Source organism: Vigna unguiculata, chromosome 5 (assembly GCF_004118075.2).
Source record: "Vigna unguiculata cultivar IT97K-499-35 chromosome 5, ASM411807v1, whole genome shotgun sequence".
Classification (NCBI taxonomy): domain Eukaryota; kingdom Viridiplantae; phylum Streptophyta; class Magnoliopsida; order Fabales; family Fabaceae; genus Vigna; species Vigna unguiculata.
Window position 1 is genome coordinate 16,109,421 of NC_040283.1, and position 20,194 is coordinate 16,129,614.

General features: G+C 31.0%; 2 protein-coding genes across 3 annotated transcripts; both read left to right on the plus strand.

The window, feature by feature from the left end:
- Positions 1-2,173: 2,173 nt before the first annotated feature.
- On the plus strand, positions 2,174-5,247 carry LOC114184954 (galacturonosyltransferase 8). The gene is made up of 3 exons (XM_028072378.1): positions 2,174-2,449; positions 3,118-4,368; positions 4,692-5,247. The coding sequence occupies exons 1-3, from the start codon at positions 2,306-2,308 to the stop codon at positions 4,965-4,967; spliced, it is 1,671 nt and encodes a 556-aa protein (XP_027928179.1). The 5' UTR covers positions 2,174-2,305; the 3' UTR covers positions 4,968-5,247.
- A 3,680-nt stretch (positions 5,248-8,927) lies between these two features.
- LOC114184296 (F-box/FBD/LRR-repeat protein At1g16930-like) lies at positions 8,928-10,908 on the plus strand. Of its 2 annotated transcripts, XM_028071588.1 has the most exons (4): positions 8,928-9,080; positions 9,350-10,154; positions 10,288-10,455; positions 10,546-10,908. In XM_028071588.1, the coding sequence occupies exons 2-4, from the start codon at positions 9,477-9,479 to the stop codon at positions 10,552-10,554; spliced, it is 855 nt and encodes a 284-aa protein (XP_027927389.1). In that variant the 5' UTR covers positions 8,928-9,080; positions 9,350-9,476; the 3' UTR covers positions 10,555-10,908. The 2 variants fall into 2 exon arrangements, with proteins under 2 accessions (XP_027927389.1, XP_027927390.1); XM_028071589.1 differs by lacking the exon at positions 8,928-9,080 and having other exon boundaries at positions 9,264-10,154.
- Positions 10,909-20,194: the final 9,286 nt, after the last annotated feature.

Consider the following 20,194-nt stretch of genomic DNA (forward strand, 5'->3'; position numbering starts at 1 on the left):
CCAAGAAAGTCTTCCTCTGAATAATTATGATGAAATGAACATCTTAAAAGAAAAAGTAAAATTGAAAAAGATAACGACTTTTGTAAATTATTATATCATTTCCTTATTCAACGTGTATATATAATAACATATGCATGAGATATCTCATTTAATATACACATTTTATATGCATATTTTATCCTTAATTATATTAAAAAAAGTAAAAATAAACTATCTAAATACTAACACATAGCTTACACGTTTCAAAATCACAATCTCCTATAAACGGCTAACTACCTTTTGTGTAAATTTTTTTATCATTTTTTTTTAAATATAAAGGTTCAGATGTTTTGTAAGTTTTTGTCATAGGTGAAACGATTAATTTATAGTTCATTTTTTCAAAACTCGTATGTTTTTAAGTTATTATTTTAGGTACAAGATATTTATCGATTTTATTTGGGGAAAATTTGATAAATATCTTTTCTTATTTTATTTCTGTATTGAATGTATTGTGATTTAGTTGAGTAACAATCCAAATATAATTTAATAAACAAATATGTGATTTAAAAGTTAGAATGTGAAAAGTATCATAATTAAGAAATTAAAATTGAATTAATAAGACAAAGAATAATTTAATTTTACTTAATGAATGTTTTAGTAATAAAAGATTGTAACTTTATGTTTTGTTTTGTAAATTAAGCGGCTGACTAATCAATATGCTAAAATGGATGTTTCCACTCTGGAAATTAGAAAAAGAAAACAACATTTGGTGGGTAACAGGCAACCGGAGTAAAAAGTAACGCGGAATTGAGAGCAAAAAGGTGACGGTGGGAAAGTAGAGCCGACACTACCGGAGATCACAGGTTGAGGTTCACTGGAATGTCGGCAACACACATAATATGAAATTATTTATTGAGATAATCTACGTTAAATAATATTCCGTAGTAAAATAGCACTTATACTTTCTATAATTTTTCAAATGAATATTTATTTCTTTCATATTTTGACAGATTACTATTTATATTTTTTGTGCTTTTAACAAAACCACACCCACTTTTTCTTTTTGATAAAAGTTAAAATATTACAATTTTATTTTACACAGAAAAAATCACTACTTTTATATTTTAAAACTAATGTTTTATTTAAATTACGATTTGTATATTAAAATTTAGGAAGGTGAGTATATTTTTTTTAAAAAAATATAAAATATCAAACTATGTTCTTTGGAAATTTTCCGAAAAAGATCATTACATTATTCTCAAAATATACCTGAACAAAATTTAATTTACCATAATACATGCATATATATTTAAAAACTTGAAAAGATATCAATGATAATTTGTTAAAAATATAAACAAAATAAAATTTAATATTGATTTAGTATTTTAATTTGTTGTTTTATTTTATTTTAGTCCTTTCAATATTTTAAAAATATTTAATTTAATCTTTTTATTAGATTTGATTCAATTTAGTCTTTTTTAAATGACTTAATTTTATTGTTTTTCATTTCAAACAAAATTTCTAATTAAGTTTAATAAAAACTTATATAATCATATTAAAATAATTTCTATAAATTTATATATCAGATTATTTTATTTAAAGATAAAAAAATTAAATATTTAAATGAAGTGTAAAAAGTTAAAAAATTTAAATATTTATGTGAAGTAATTTGATATATAAATTATAAAAAATAAATTTAAATAGGTATATGTAGATTGATTACTAATTTGATTTTAATTCGTCTAAGATAAAAATTGAATAGTTTAAGAAAAATTAAATTAAATTAAATAAAAGATAATAAAGAAACTGAATAAAATATTTTAAAATATTAGAACACTAAATTAAATAAAAAATAATAAAAAGAACAAACTAAAAGTAACAAAATTAAAAAACTAAATTACTAGTTAAGTCATAAAATGAAAAATTCATTAAAAAAATGTGCGTAGCGTAACCTAAATTAATGGAGATGACTATAATTTTTTTTATAATAATTATTTAAACATAAAATTAATTAATTAATTAATTGTTAAACCTGTTAAGTCGTTTTATTGTTTGATAATGTTGCTTTTATAACAAAGTAATAAACACTTAACCTGTTCTAGAAAAATACTATATAAGTAGTATTTTGCTTTTACCTTTTTTTAATATTTTGTATAATAATATTTAAAGTTAAATTCAACTATAAAATGTCAAATCCGAGCTTTGTTTCTGTCTCTCTTTGAGAAGAAGAGAGAGTGAAAGAGAGAATCTGAGTGCATGTTTTTGAGAGTCCACTGGAGTTGAGTGCTGCCTCTTCTCTCTGATTTCGGGGTTCTCTCATACCAAAATGGTGAATCCTCGGATTCCCCGTTCAAGGATCCCAACCTTCACACTTTTCACTTCTGTTATATCATTAGCTCTCTGCACTTTCTTCGTCCTCTCTTTTCTCTTCACTACCCATTCTTATTCTTCCAATCAACACCACTTCACGGTAAGCTAATGTTCTTTCTGTGTTTGGTTAATTTTCAACCTTTTTTATGTATATTTTTTTCTCTGCTGTGTTCTTTTCCGGGGAGCAATTTTTTTTTTTTTGCAATTTCTTAGATTTCTGGATTTTTCTTTTTCTTTTTGGGTTAATTTAATTGGGAGAAAAAATTGGTGGGGTGGAGTTAGTTTTGGATCTTATTGTACGGGTTCAAATGGGTCGGATCCGATTCTTTCCGGATCTAGTGTTAGGTTTGATTCTGCTGATTTTCATGCAATGTTACTCGAAGTGAAAAAAGTTTGTGTTTTCTATTATGGGAAAGTACAGAGATTAAGCTTGGATGTTAATCTGTTGTTGTGCTTTTGAACTGGGCTTTAAGTGTTCTAACTTTCTCGGTTACAGGATTTGATTTGTTTTTGTAGTCTGGGAAAATTTTAATTTCAATGTCGCTGCTTAAAAGGGAAATTTTTTTGGGGGAATGTACAAGATTGTTGTTGTGCTTTGGAACTAGATTCGGAGTTAATTCTTTTGAGAATCAAAAAGGGTCTGTTTCGTTTTGATTTCATTTGGGTTGTTCTTGTGGTATTAATAAGTTGAAAAGTTTGGTGGTTTCATTAAATTGTTTTTGTTTGACGAAGTAAGGTTACTGATCTGTTGTTGTTGTGGTGAACTAGGGTTCTGAGGGTGGTATTTCACATGGATTTGAGTCAATAAGGAGATCCATTCTAGCTCTGAAAACAGATCCTCTGAAGCCTCGACTGGACCAGATTCGTAAGCAAGCTGATGATCATCGTTCTTTGGCTCTTGTGTATGCTTCCTATGCACGCAAACTCAAGCTCGAGAGCTCAAAGCTTGTCAGGATTTTCGCAGAGCTATCAGTGAACTTCTCAGATCTAATGAAAAAACCTCAATACAGGACTCTTTTCAGCAGTGATGCATCCCCTGTTGATGAATCAGTTCTTCGACAATTGGAGAAGGAAGTGAAGGAGCGCATTAAGTCCACACGCCAGGTGATTGGCGATGCCAAGGAATCCTTTGATAACCAGCTCAAGATTCAGAAGTTGAAGGATACGATTTTCTCAGTGAATGAGCAGTTAACCAAGGCAAAGAAGCAGGGTGCTTTCTCGAGCCTCATTGCTGCCAAGTCGATTCCAAAGAGTTTGCATTGTCTCTCCATGAGGTTGATGGAAGAGAGGATTGCCCATCCTGAGAAGTACATAACTGAGGGGAAGCCTACCCCTCCAGAAGTTGAAGATCCTAATCTGTACCACTATGCCTTGTTCTCTGACAATGTTGTTGCAGCATCTGTTGTGGTCAATTCAGCAACAAAGAATGCAAAGGAGCCGTGGAAGCATGTGTTTCATGTTGTGACTGATAAGATGAACCTTGGAGCAATGCAAGTGATGTTTAAGTTGAAGGATTATAATGGTGCACACATTGAGGTCAAGGCAGTGGAGGATTACAAGTTTCTGAACTCTTCTTATGTGCCGGTCCTTAAACAATTGGAGTCTGCTAACCTCCAGAGATTTTACTTCGAGAACAAGCTTGAGAATGCTACAAAGGACACTAATAATATGAAGTTCAGGAATCCCAAATATTTGTCCATATTGAACCATTTGAGATTCTACTTGCCAGAAATGTACCCAAAGCTGCATAAAATTTTGTTTTTGGATGATGACATTGTGGTTCAGAAGGATCTTACCGGGTTGTGGAAGATTGATATGGATGGCAAGGTTAATGGAGCTGTAGAAACATGTTTTGGATCATTCCATAGATATGCACAGTACATGAACTTCTCACACCCCTTGATTAAAGCAAAATTTAGTCCAAAAGCTTGTGCATGGGCTTATGGAATGAATTTCTTTGATTTGGATGCTTGGAGAAGGGAAAAATGCACGGAAGAATATCATTACTGGCAGAATCTGGTAATTCTCTTATCATTTTACCTCAACTTTACAGTTTCTCACTGTTTTGCATTCATAAAAATGTATTATTATAACATACAGCCCTTAGTTTATGATTGTTATTAACCCCATTTGGCATTGTTTGCTACATGCTAATGCTGTTAAATTCGATGGCATGTTAATCATTGCATCACTAGCATTGGTGCTAGAGGCTGCATAATATTCAGAAACTAAAATAGAAACAGTGACTATACATGCTATAGAATCATTCTCACACAGTCCATTTCATTTCCAATCATTGTTAACTAATCATGTTTTAACATGGTGTGCTCATGCTGGTGCAGAATGAAAACAGAACACTATGGAAATTAGGGACATTGCCACCAGGTCTGATCACATATTACTCAACAACTAAACCACTGGATAAGTCATGGCATGTTCTGGGACTAGGCTATAATCCAAGCATCAGCATGGATGAGATTAACAATGCAGCAGTGGTGCACTTCAATGGCAACATGAAACCATGGCTTGACATTGCAATGGCTCAATTCAAGCCTCTTTGGACAAAGTATGTTGACTATGAACAAGATTTCGTTCAGGCATGCAATTTTGGTAGCTAAATGGGCGAGTTTCTTCACACTTGGTGATGCTGGGATAGGTGCCTCTGCAGTTTATCTGCTGTTTAGGTTTGATATATAATGCTTATACCTTTAACGAAGTTCCGAGCTGGTGCAAGAAAAAATCTGGCTTCTTCTTTTAATTGTAAAATACTTAGTGTAGTAATTCTCTCATCTCCTCTTATTTATTTTAACATTTATGGAATAATCTTATTTAAAAGATGTGGTTGATCCTGAACAATAGTATTACTGAATTAAATGTTGTGCTTTTCACTTTTTGTCAGTTTTTATTTGTGATACTGGTAACTTTCGCATCACATATATTTGTCAAATTCTAAATCACAGAAACAGTTTGTTTAGTTGTGGTGTTTGAGCTTGCACATCTGAATTGAGGGTATCAATATCATAAATAGGGATTTCAATCCCTAAAATTACTTTTTAGATTCTTTCAGACTGATGTTTACCTTTTAAAGTGAGTTCGTAGTTTGAATAGAGGTTTCAGTGGAAGCTAAAGCTCTTTTCTAGCATGCGAATGCTTGGTCTAATGTTCTATTTTTAATTACTAATAATTCTGTTGTTAAATTTAAAGCCTTTATAAATATTTTTTTTATGAAATATTGAATTTTAAATTTTAGAGAAACTAAAAAAATTATATTTCATTATAACATACATTTATGCAATAAATAAAGTATACGATAATTTTTTTTTTTTCGTAAATAATCATGATAACCATCAATTACCAAATACAACTAAATTAAACATAAGAATAATTTATCACAAATTAATTATTAACATATATAGAGTGTAACTTATAATTACATTTAATGTAAGAAACAATGTAGATATTTTTATGGGATTTATGAATTATCATTCTATTTTTCTGCAGACTTTTTAAAAAATTGAGGTTCAAGGAACCTACTATACTAATTAACATTTTTATATTTTCTACAACAATCTCGATTCACCCACAAAACAAATATGAATTTCAGCACACCAAAAATTTATCAAAAAATACATTAGAAATAACCTTACTATTTTTCCTAGATAATTTAATTGGACATTTCAAGATTTATCACAAATTAATATTTCATTAACATGGCATTGAATCTCAAACAATAACTTAAGATTAAGTGGTATTGTCTAATCTCTAATAAAGTTAGAGCGTCCTCTGTTTTTAGACTTTACTAATTATTATGTTACTTTATCTCTGTCAGTTTTAAATAATGATATTTTTCTCATAAATAAATATATATATATATATATATATATATATATATATATATATAAAATCTATGTAATTTCATCGTAATTTTTAGTGGTTTTTTAGATTTGGATTATATAGGATGCAAATTGAATAGAAAAAGCACAATTGGTACTTGCCATTTGTTTGGCTCAAGTTTAATCTTATGGAATAGTAAAAGACAAGCATGTGTAGCACTCTCCCCTACTAAAGGTGAGTATATTGTTGTTGGACATGACTATGCACAAATCATATGGTTGAAGCATCAACTTTTGGACTATGGTGTAAGACTAAGCAAGGTACCTTTGTATTGTGATAATACTAGTGCCATCAACTTAACCAAGAATCCAATACAACATTCTAAAAACAAACATATAGAGATTAGACATCATTTCATTCGTGATCATGTTCAAAAGGGAGATTGTGAAATTCAATTTGTTAAAATTGAACATCAATTGGTTGATTTGTTTACCAAACCATTGGTTAGAGATAGGTTTAACAAGCTAAGAAATGAACTAGGTATATTAGACATCAAGAATATGGTATGATGTGTTTTTAGCATGTTAATCTTATGTATTCATGCATTGGTTTCATAAAAATCAGTTGCAATATGTAAAAATTGAAAACTGTCATATTTAACCTGTTGATTTTTAATTTCAACGTGTTGATTTCACTTAAATCTGCCTATGTTTGCACAATTCATGATCTGTCAATCTCTTTATTATGTTTACTGGACAACTTGATTCCACACATGAAAATTTTCAAATATGTTTACATAGTCGTAAAATCAATAAGCTCAATTGAATTTAACTTCTTATAATTGATTTAACATATAAAAATATATTCTTACATACTTCAAATGACATTAATAGATTACTAGGCAGAATCCACCATCATGCATCTTGTGATCACATTTTAAGAATGTCACCTCTTTAGGTTAGATGTCAATATAAGTAACCAAGCTCCTTAGGAGCTATCTGAACATAAAAAATTGTATTTGAAAAATAAATGAATAACAAAGAATTAAAAAAAATGAAAAGAATAAGAGGAGATGGAATTTTGTTTTTAACAAATGTCTCGTCATGCTAAATATTAGGATCATAATTATTTTTACCTTTCATCATATAAGGCCCACTTCAATTCTGACCCTAATGTTTAAGGGCCTGTCCTAATCTGTTGGACCTAAGGCTAACCCATAAGGTGCCTAAAACCCCAAAATCAGCCATAACCCCCTCATTCTTCTATTTTTTAGAAAACTGCTCCCCTCCTCCCTCTTAGAACTACAACAACAAGCTCTACTAGGGTTTGACTTCTATTCCTTGTCAAGCTAGCTCAACTCCTTTTCTATTTCACCTAAGTTGGTCATCGACTCATGCTTTCTATTCTTTCACTTGTTTTTCGTGGTTCCAACTAGAGTTCCTCTGAGTAACCTAGTCCTTGTTCTAGTGTTACTATTTTCAGCTCGCTAAACTGTTCTCGGAGTTGTGGTGGTCCTCTATAGGGTGCTTGTGTTGTTAGTTATCATCTATCCAGTTAAGGGAAGCTAGGGTTTCATGTTTTTAATTTATTTTGCTGGCTTTTGGTTCTGTTTCGTGCTTTTAGGTAGTTGCATGGTGCTTGCGATGATATGAAAATATATTGTGCTTTGTTCTGGGTGAATCTCTGTGTTGGCTTGCGTGAATAGTGGAGGAAGTCTGGTAGTTTCGTCTAGGCGAGCGAATCTCGCCTAAGCGAGAGTATCAGAAGTGCTCCTAGGCTTTTGCACGAGTTGTTGCTCAGACGACGAGCTCCAGTTTTGAGCGGGAAGTCATCTCGCTCAAGTGAGGAGGTCTCGCCTAAGCGAGAAAATGTGAAAGCCCCACTGTTCCATTGCTCGAGCTCTCGCCTAGGCGAAAAGAGCTCGTCTGAGCGAGAACTGGGCAGGGACGTGCTCAAGTGTTGTTTTCTTCTCTATTTTTGGTGATGGTCACATGATTGATTGGATTACTCTATTTAAAGCATGAATTTTGTGAATATGCATGTATTAAATGGTTTATGGGCTGGAAATGATGAACTTGGTATGAGTATGCTTAAGAAACATGATTGGGTGGTTAGTTGTATATGGGCATGAGATTGATATGCATGATGAACCTATGGTTGGTTGGTGAAACATGACTATGGTATTGAGTTGGACGTAATTCCATGAACCTCTTGGTGAGATCTCATGGTGGTGCCTTGTGTGATGGACGTAATTCCATGAACCTCTTGGTGAGAGTTCATGGTGGTGCCTTATGTAATGGACGTAATTCCACGATCCTCTTAGTAAGGTTTCGTGGTGGTGCCTCAACGTATATAATTAGGTAAGGATTCAAGTAAGAATTGCATCCTAAAACTCTAAAGAGTTAGTTAGTCTCACGTAGAGCATACTGACTCTGGTGAGAGTAGCAGGAGGTCCTAGTATTTGGTAGGATAATGACCTTAGATGTTTGAAGGCTAACCTTGTGCATGGTAAGGTGAAACCCATTGACAATGGCTCTATAGAGTACTAGAGGCCACTACAAATGCAAATATCCAGTGAATCCGACCGATTATATGTATCCGGATAATTGATATATTTATTTTTATTTAAATAAGCCATATAATGTATTTGGATACAAAATTCTGCAACTTTAAGGAGATTAAAACGTATTGAATTTAATATCCTTTTTTCAACAAATTCTTTCTGCATGTCCTAATGTTCAGGGCTTGAAAGTGGAGAATGTATTTGATTTATTTGGTGGTCACTTGAGGCTATGATCCGGTTTAAACATTGCATAACTTGCTTAGAGCTGATATTGAGAAACATGTAATCCCTTGGAAGTGGTTGACATGTTTAGTTTCTGGTGATAAAGATTAAGGTACTGTTTCCTTTCCCATCCAGTTTTATGAAAAAATGGGGTTTGATTCTTTTAAAAGTTTGTTTTTTTCCCAAGAAAATAATTTAAGACTGATACATGATTATATGATGAAAAACTAGCTAAAAACTAAATGTGCAATAACTGAAGACTAAACACATTGATCACTATGAAACAAGTGGAAGAGATTTATTTACAGAATCTGACTAATTGATAGGATGGTTGAAGCTTAGGAATTGAGAGAGTAACGAGGTTCAGTTTCTCAATGGCAGGGGAATGAAGGTCAATGGGTGAGTTACTTCTTTGAAGAAGCTGAAGCATTACTAGTTGGGAGCCTATAAAACGCATTTTATTTACCATTGTAGAGTATCACCCTTTGCACTCTATGTGTTTGACACAATGACTGATAGAATAAGCAGTTTACCAGATGAGGTGCTATGTTACATTCTCTCTTTTCTTCCCACCAAACTATCAGTCTCAACAAGCATTCTCTCCAAAAGGTGGAGACCTCTCTGGCGCTCTGTTCCTGCTTTCGACTTTTTCATTGGACAGCCAGAGTCAGACTCTTTTATTTCCATATGCACATTCATCCTCGCCAGGAATTTAGAACAACCCATCAAAAGATTCTGTTTCTGCATTGATGCTTCTGAAGAAAAGCTGTTTACTGATGATCAAATAAACTCATTTGTTAGAGCTGCTGTGTCCGCAGGCAGAGTTCAATATCTTCATCTAAATCTCTCTAATACTTTAATTCATTTGTCATCTGACCTACTTTGCTGCAAAACTCTTACAGCTCTCAAATTGGATTTTGTGGCATTAAAAACCCCCTTTCCTTTGGGTGATTTAACTCTACTTAAAGTCCTACACCTTTTTTCTGTTACGATTTTAGATGGTAATTCCCTTCCACAACTTCTTTCTGCATGTCCTAATGTTGAGGACTTGAAAGTTAAGACTGTATCCAGTGACTACGAGGCTATGGGTGAGTTTAAACGATTGCCTAACTTGCTTAGAGCTGTTATTGAGAATGATGTAATCCCCTTGGAAGTGGTTTACAATGTTCAGTTTCTAGAAGTTGAGGTACTGTTTCCTTTCCTGTCCAATTTTATGGAAAATGAGTTTTAGATTTTCTTAGAAGTTTGATTTTTTTTCCAATTATACCTAATGAAAACATCTAAATCCTTAAAATTTTTTTTTGACCTAACTCTTGTAGGTCTGCCAGAAACCGAAACATGATCAAGTTCCCATGTTTCATAATTTAACTCGCCTTAAAATCAGTCGTAATTGCACTTTTTATGACGATGATCTTAATCTTACCATATATGTGTTCGAAGTGATGAAGCTTTGTCCCAAGCTTCAAAATCTTTCCATTGATCTCATGGTTTGTTACATTATATTCTTAAATTTTGTCTTTTTTTTTTCTAACATGATTTTTTCACTTACCTAACGTTGTTCCCTTTTTAATATGCAGAGAGTTTAGATAACATTGATGATTATAGCTTCTCACAACGGGTTCCGACATGCATCTCATCCCACCTCAAAACATGTCTATTAAAGAATATTGGAAGTCATATAGAGTTTCAATTTGCAAAATATATTATGGAGAATGCAAGATTTTTGAAAGACATGATAATCTGCTCTCCCACTGAAGAGTTTGACATGATAAAAGAACTGGCATTCTGTTCAAGGCTCTCTCCAACTTGTAACCTTTCATTTAAAAAGTTTTAACTTGTTTCTATTTGTGCATGTGGTTCAACTATTTATTGTCTTTGTATATTGTTTATCGAACTTTATTTTCTCCTGTGAAATTTGTGTCATACATTGATCACTAGCTAAGAACATAATGTGCAATTTGCTTTATATACAAATATATATACTTTAATATTAAATTTAGTGTGGTATCAGAAGTCATTGATCTATTATCTATAACTAGTGTAATTTATTTGTATATTTTATATATTTTAAATTTATAATAAATTAATGCTTTTAAATATATAAATTGCTTTTAATTTTTGACATACAATTTCTATCATTATAAATGACTATTTTTAACTTGTGTTATTATAGACATTGTTTAAACTCAAATGGAAAATAAAATTAAAATGGTAGATTATTTTTAATTAGTTTGAATTTTTTAAAATTTAAGGATTTATAACTTACAATATACATACATATATATATATATATATATATATATATATATATATATATGTTAAAATACTTTTTTGTCACAATTTTCGTTAAGTTTTATCAAATAAGTCCTAATTTTGATTTTGTATTCAAATAGGCACCAGTGCAGTAACGGCTTTTGACCCTAATTATTTTCGTCATTCTGCCTAATTTTGATTTTGTATTCAAATAGACACCAGTACAGTAAGGGCTTTTGACCCCAATTATTTTCGTCATTCTGCCTCGGTTTTAGACCCGAGGCATATTGGGACGAGACCAAAAGGAGAAGGAACCGAAGCCATAGAGAGACTTTTTTGTTTCGGGTATATATATGAGAACTGAAGCCATCTTCACGCATCCAACCATGGCAGATTCACACACCAGCCACCATTCGCGCATCCAACCTTGCGGACACCACCATCTCCGCCACTACGAAAGCTCTAGATCTACAACCAAAATGAACCACGCAACAACAACCACACCACGCCTCAGCGACGCAACCACCGCAACAGATCCATTCATCACCGTGCTTGTAGCAGATCTGCACCAGTTTATCTCGCGCGGCAGCATCACCTCCATTGGCGAACAAAGGCAGCGAACCACCATTGTTGCAGCTTCACCGCGAGCCTCCACGCGTGAGCCAGAAATAGATCTACAGTAACGAAACACCTTGGACCTCGCCTAAACCATGGCAGCGGAGAGTGCAACTGCAGTCACGACAAAAGCAACAAGTCATGGCAGAGGAAGCACCTGCACACACAAACCTGCATCTGCACCATGCTCACAGAGATGAGAAAAATTTGGGTCGGCATAGAGAAGATGAACAAGTGCAGGGTTCGCGAATTTGGAACCCTAAATAAAATCTATGGCCTCGGTTCCATGAATAACCGAGGCATAAAGTCGTATAAGCCTCGGTCCTATTCCACCCGAGGCCAAAGCCTCTACTGTCAATGGCAATTTTGAAATTTAGGGGAACACTGGCGAGTTATAGGCCTCGGTTGAGTGATAATCGAAGCATAAAAACTCTTATAGTCTTCGGTTGGATAGGGACCCGAGGCAAAAAAGTTCGAAAATTTTCAAAAATGCCACCGTGTCCTTTTAGGCTTTAGTTCCGCAGTAACCAAAGCCTATAAGGCAAGTTAAAAATGCGATTTTGCACTAGTGAGGTTCCAATTTTCGTCAATTTTGTTCAATTGAATCATTTTTTTCTAACACCGTTTAAATTATTAACGACCATGAACAGTAATTGTCACGTGTCATTTCCTAGTTTTTTAAATTTTTTTAAATTTTTTTAAAATGTCCATGTGTCAACCCAGTAGCATACCACGTGTCAAAATAAATGTTTTATATTCAATTTGGTCTCTATATTTGTTATTTTTGTTCAATTTAGTCCTAATTTTGTTTAAAATTGACCAATTTTGTCCATATTAAAGATGTGACAAATTTAATATTTATATCAAAGTTATAATGATGTGAATTTGAATATATTATATAAAAATATTTAATAAAAAAATGTGAATTTTAATATAAAAATATTTAATAAAAAATGTGAATTGTCAACACCCAATTTCGTCCAGGTAAATAAATTTATTTTCAAAAAAATAAAAAAAATAAAAAATGTGAAACATTATTTTCTTCAAAGATTTTCAAACTTTAATTTTAGAAAAAAAAAAGAGATGAAAAAAACAAGAAAAAGAAGGAATGTCATGAAGTGAGACATAGCTCTAGTGACCTTGATATTTAGGTATTAGGGAACTATCCTTGTGAGTACATATACTTTCCCTTAGAACTTTAAGCATCAAACCCATGTTAAATAAATAGAGACACTAAAGGGAGATTATTTGTGTCCTTTACCCTCACCTTTTTCTTGTATATAATAATAAATGCATCACAATCACACCATTATTAGCCATAATCACTACAAAAAATCGTGTATATAACAGCGTTTTTAATATGGCGTTTCTTTGAAAATGTCGTTTTTTTGCAGTATAATATAACATTTTTAAAACTGTCATATTTTACATGTAAAATATGGCGTTTTTAACTATCGTATTATCAAATGTCATACTACTATTGAAAATTATGTCATTTAAAATTGTCAGTTTTCAATAAATATTTTTTTTACTCTAAAATTTTTTCCCGATTTTTAATCTGTTAGACCCTTTTTTTTCTTAAATGAATTCCCTCCATTCCCAAAAGCAATATTTTCATTTTCAAAGTCGTTCGCATTGTTAGCCATCACCGTTCACAGACACTCCCTCCCAACTATTCGCAGTTGTTCGAATCCTCTTCCGCAAGCGCCTGTTGTTGTTCACAGTCGACCCAATACTTTCGCTCTTGTTCAATTTTCTTCATTTCTTCAACTTCATTGGTTTATTCAAGGTAATGTATTGTATTAGGGTTTTAGAGTTTTCGTTCTTGTTTGATTTTCTTCATTTCTTCAATTTCATTGGTTCATTCAAGGTAATGTATTGTGTTAGGGTTTTAGGGTTTTGAAGGTCAAAAACCATTACGCTCTATTTTTTAGTTCTCTATTATGGACAAAGTTTAGGGTTTTACGGTTTTTATTTTAGATGAATCTTCCTCATATTTTTTAATATTATTTAATTAATTATATGATAATTATAGTTCTGCATTGATGAAATTGAATGTTATGTTAATTGGACTGCCTTTCGGAAGTAAATCTGCTAGCGTTTGGTATCTCACGGAAGTAGAATTAGAAGATATATGTTTCATTAACTTACTTTTGTATTTATGTGAATATAATTTCCACACCCATCGTATGAATACGACATCAGAAAAAATAAATACAATCAATAAGAAATTTGTGAGGTTGTGAATAAAAAGGATGTAGGTATATATACATATTAACACAATTGGAGGCACTGGTGTTTGGTGGACATCGTTTAGTACAGGCTATAAAAGATTGATAATAATGAACTTGATTTGGTAAACATTCAACAACACATAATTGAATACACGAGAGTTTGTTTGCCTATAGAATTTGGACAAAAGACATCATAATTATCATCAAAACTGCAACTCTAGCACTTTTCATTGTATTTTTCCCCATAACTTTTCCCCAAGTCTCTACACTCTAGCCCAAGATTTTGTATAGATGCGAAATTTTAAGAGAATGAATATAATTTTATAGACACATAACACTAAGGGTCATATCAAGATATTTTATGGTTTTTACTTTAGATGAATCTTCCTTTGTTTTCAAATCCTTTATAGCATCATTATGTCAAGCTATCCTAAACTATCCATTGCAGTTTCACGATTCTATCAAGCCATTCTTTTTTAAAAGTTTGAAATTATATAGAAATGCATGTAAGTGCTTTGTAATTTTAATGGAAAAGATTCATTAACACCAACTATTTTGACAACTCATGTGAGAGGTTAAATGTTGATAATTCAAGGTAACCATAAATTTTGTTTTTGATGCAGGTAAAATGGTGACTTAAATAAGGGTTGTGAGGTATTCAAGAAGCAATTGGTGCTGTCAAAGTCTAAATTTTCTACACTTAGAGATGATTATCTTATCACGGTAATTTCATATTGATTTCATAAAGCCAAATTCTGTGTCATTACTAATAAAGAAAAAAAAAAGAATGAGGTCCACATATTTCTTGCCTCTGGTTTTCTTTGTTCAATGTATTTTTTTTTTGCTTAAACAAAGAGAGTGGTGTCTATATGTCTATTTTTTGACTTTACTATTTATATATGGTGCATGTGGGTTAATTTACAAAATGTTGTGTGCTTTTTCTGTGGTTTTGGGTGCCATGGGTGTATGATGAAGCCAAAAATTGTCAATGTTACTCACCTTCACCAGAACTAATTTTTTCTTCATGAACGAACAGTATCTGTGATTAATCTTAATTTTTGTCATGTGGAAGGTTAAAGCTAGATTCCCTCACCTTTTACTCACTTCGTTAGGAGGCAGCCAAGTCATGTTTATATTCCCTGTTGCACGTTAACTCTTTTACTACGAAGTATTCATGGTTTCAAAACAATGTAATTTATGCTAAATCAGTATAAATATATAGATTAATGCTAACAAACCTTGATCAGATTATGGAAAAATTTTCTTAGTTTATAATTTACTTGTACACTTTAAGAAGCTTCTGATGACTATACTATAAGTTAAAGTTTATGTAGTGTGGAGATAAACATCAGAACCAAGTTAATATTCTAAATAATAATGCAGGATAATGCGGTGCCATACATTATTAGTTTTAATTGATTTTACTATGTATATGTGGTGCACGTAGAAAATTTATAGAATGTTGTGTGCATTTATAGGTGCATCTTAAGGTTGAAGTTTTTTATTGTTGTAATTGTAATTTAAATATGGTGATAAGAGGTGGCGAGAACTGAAAATACATTGGGATTAGTGGTGATAGGTGAAGATGAATAAAGATGGATGAGTAATGAGAATGAATCCATTTTTTATTTTCACAGGACAAAGTTGTATTCAACTTATTCCCTGCAAGTAAATTGATGCTTGTTAAACCAGTAAACTAGAGGGTTAAAGTTATTCCAAAATTAGATTGACACATTTTATGATATAAAGTAACAAATATTAATAAAAAATCCTGCTCATAATTGGTATTCACTGACCTATTATATATGTATGATATAGGTATAATATAAGTGTATTTATTAACATTGTTAGGAAGAAATGATTCGTATCTATCAACATCAAGAAACATAAATATTATTTTATTAAAAATTTAAATAAGGTGAATATCTATAGTAGAATTAGAAGCATTTAAAACCTATTTTTAATTAATTAAATAAATATATATCTCCAAATGATCCGATTGGTGTTATATTTGGAAAAGAATATCCAGGTCGGGTTAGAGGTCTTTCTTTTAGAGCTTGTCCTACACTTGCTTTCAAGCAATGCCCAACTGCAAGATTAAGTGGAATCAAGTGGAACTTCATCAAATATGGATGACAAGTTTGTAAAGATGGAAAGTGAGCTTGCAACTGTTAAGAATCAAATGAAGCAAATGCAAAAAGTGCTTGCCTACATTGCTTCTAGAGAATATATTCTTGAACCTCTTGCTGCAATGGTTGCTGCTTTGGTACATCTGTGTGGTAACGAGGTATTATAATTTACTTAAGAAAATTAATTAATTTTATTGTATTTCTATTTTAAAATTATTCAATTACTTATATTTCTTATTCATTGAATGCACAGGATGTTCAAAGTGGTGCACCGTCTCCAAATGATGTAGTACGATCAAGTGGTGGAAGCGAAACAAATTAGGTTTAGGTTTAAAAGTATAATTGTATTCCGATTTCAAAATGACTTTTAGTATTGTCTATTTTATGTTTGGATCTTTTAACTCTTCAACACTTTGAAATTGTTTCCTGATCAATGAAATTTCTTCTTTTGTTCATTTTATTTGTATTCTAGCATAATTTCTTATAGAGTTTTATAATTTTTTTCATAATTTAACTTGTCATTATTAAAGAAAAAATATGTTGAATATAAAATTATAAATATAGGTGGGTAATAATAATAATAATAAAACATTATTGAAATATGAAAATATAAATATAAATGGATAATAATAATAATGCAATATTACTGAATTATGAAATTATAAATATAGTGGATAATAATAAATAATAAAATATTTTATTAATTTTTTTTATAATATATTATAGTGACATTTATAAATGTCGTTATATAATTAGAATTATGACATTTTCAAGTGTCGCTATTTTCATTGGATTTATTTTCGAGGAAGCAAATAACATCATTTTTAATTGTCGTTATTTACCTCTTTAAAACGTCACTTTATACAATGTATAAAGTGACGTTTGTAGCGGCGTTTGACATGAAAACGCCATATTATATTTTGTGGCGGCAGCAATTACGACATTTTCAAAAAGCGTCACGCGCGTAAATAATGACGTTTGAAAACGTCGTAATATACAAAAATAAACGCCACAACTTACATGATTTTTTGTAGTGAATTCGTTTTTATGAGTATTGTCCAAATTCGTTCTTATTTTGACAGAAAATTCCCGTTATGACTGGTATGGAGAATCCTTGACTTTTTTAATTAGGTATAGGATTGGGTGTAAGGATTTATATATTCAGCCCGTTCTCGTCCTCATACACGTCATAATACTCGTTTCCGTCATATTCATGTCTTCGTTTAAATTATTAAAATATTAATAGTTATTTAAGTAACCTTAAGTATATATATATATATATATTACTATACAATTTTTATTTTTTATCATATCATATGCAATTATGTTCTAATGATGTATGTAAATTAAATATTTTTGATGTCTCACATTTAAATATTTATATTCTTTTTTAATATTTTTATTTATTGTATTTCATGAAAATGTTTAACACTCTCACCTTAAGTGTTTAATAGCATAAATATTTCATTTATTAGGTAATATAAAAAAATTATCTTCTTTATTCTATTATTATTAATAACTCTTTTGTTTTGCTAAAATAATTTTCATTATTTTTCGACCATTGACCATGTTGATATTTGTCAAGTTTTCTTATATCTCGAATGTATTTGTCATTTATTTTTATCATGTAGAATACTATTTTGATATATTTTATAAATTTATTTTTTATTTCCTACTCATTATCAATTATACTGTAATTTTGACACCATATTGTATATATAAATTTTATTTACTATAATATACAAATTTAATGTAATTGCCATGAATTTTTTTTACCATCATCCGACACATATTGAAGTTCAAAAGATGCAAAATTTATGTTAAAATTTTATTATTATTAGTTTAATATTAGTTCTTTGCATGATTTTGATCAAGTAATGTATTATATCTTTTATTAGTGTATAAAAAATAGATTCATTAGAATTTAAAAAATTGAAGTAAACAAACATTTAAAATATATTTTAATTTGAATATTTGTTTTTATTTTTATTTTTTTTAAAATATTTTAAAATTTTATCAATTAGGTTCCATTAATGTCTGCAAATTTAATAAATGTTTTGGTTCTCATGAAATTTTATTTGGTATTCTAATTTGAGATGTATATAATTATAATTTTTTTTAAAATATTTAATATCGAAGAAAAAGTCATCTTTTTAATATTGAATATTTGATAATATTATGTTTCCTTTAGAGTAATTTTTTATTATTTTATAAAAATTAATTAATACTAAAAAAGTAAGAAAATGGGTACGGGTATGTGTATGAGAATATACATGTTATCCGGTGGGTACAGGTATGGGTATTGAACTTTGTTTGTTTTCATTCATTAGCTGCATTTGTTTTGGACCGTTAAGTCTTGGATCCTTTACATAATGGGATCAAATTTTGGATCCAAATCCATTTTTTCAGCAAAACTAGATTTGATTTTTCTTTAAAATTGAGATCCAAATATTTGGATCAAGATTTAAAGCCAGATCCAAATATTTGGATCAAGTTCAAAATCCAAAATTCATTTTGTATAAAAGAAATTTAAATTGACTTTTTCAAAACTTGTGTCCTTAGGGCTGATAACATTGAATTTGACAGATTTTTTGTCGGGGCCAACTCGACCTAATTTCAGCATGGCAAGTTGATAATTCTAAAATTATCACTTGGATCAATAATTCTATCACACACTCGATTGTCACTCAATTGACAAAATATGATACTACAAAGGAGATATGAGATCACTTATTATTAGTAGAGGAAATTAGACTTGCTTCCCAACCACAGGCCAACATAGCCTTGCAATCTCAAAGTACATCATCACCAAATATATCCTCTAACAAATGGATCATTGATTTAGGTGTCACTAATCATATGTCACATCATTTGCCTTCTTTTGTTTCGTTATCACCTAACTCATCCATGTCAATTGTAACTAACGATGATTCAGTTCCATTATCTGATATTGGTACTATTGTCACACCATCTTTGTCTTTGTATGATGTTTACTACATACTTGGTCTTGCTATGAATCTTGCTTCTATTGGAAAAATTAGTGATTTTGGATATAATTTGTGTTTCTCTATATCTAAATGTTTTGTACAGGACCACACATCTCATGAGGTGATTGAGATAGTTCATAGGCAAGGTGGACTCAATGTCTTAAATCACTTTAAGGAACCAATAGTTGCAACATCTAGTGTGGATTTATCTTCATTTCATTTGTCTTCTTGTTCACCTTTTTTATTTGTGGCATTCTCATTTGGGTCATGTTTTTGTATCCCGTTTAAAGTTTTTAGTGTCTACATGAATCTTGGGTACTTTGGATAGTCATGATATTTCTGATTGTAGTGGTTATAAGTTGGAATAAATTTTCGCCTTACCTATTAATAAAAGTGTTTTTTCTACTCTTGCTCTTTTTGATCTTATGGATTCTGATGTGTGGGGACCTTCTCCTCTATCCACCAAAGAAGGCTTTAGATATTATGTCTCTTTCATGATGATTTTACTCGTTTAACTTGGATCTATCATATGAAACATCAGTCCGATTATCTCACAATTTTCAAAAAATTTAATGCTTTTGTAAAGACCCAACACTCTGCTACCATAAAAACCTTTCGTTGTGACTTGCGGGTGAATACAATTCTAATGATTTTACCACTTTACTTGCCTCTAATGGAGCTATACATCAGATCTCTTACATAAACACTCCTCAACAGAATGACGTTGCTAAAAGAAAACATTGTCATCTTGTTGAGACTGCAAGATCATTCTTGTTATTTGTCGATGTTTATAGTGTCTTTTGGGGGAATCCATTCTAACTACAACTCATGTTGTGAATCAGATCCCGACTTCACAATTATGGTTTGTCTCATTTTGAAAAATTGTATGGTCATGCACATGATTACTCTACTTTGCATGTTTTTGGATGTACCTATTTTGTTCTAAAACCACATGTTAAGAATTATAAACCAAGCCTGCTTTGTGAGTCTTTTTGGGATATGGTCTTG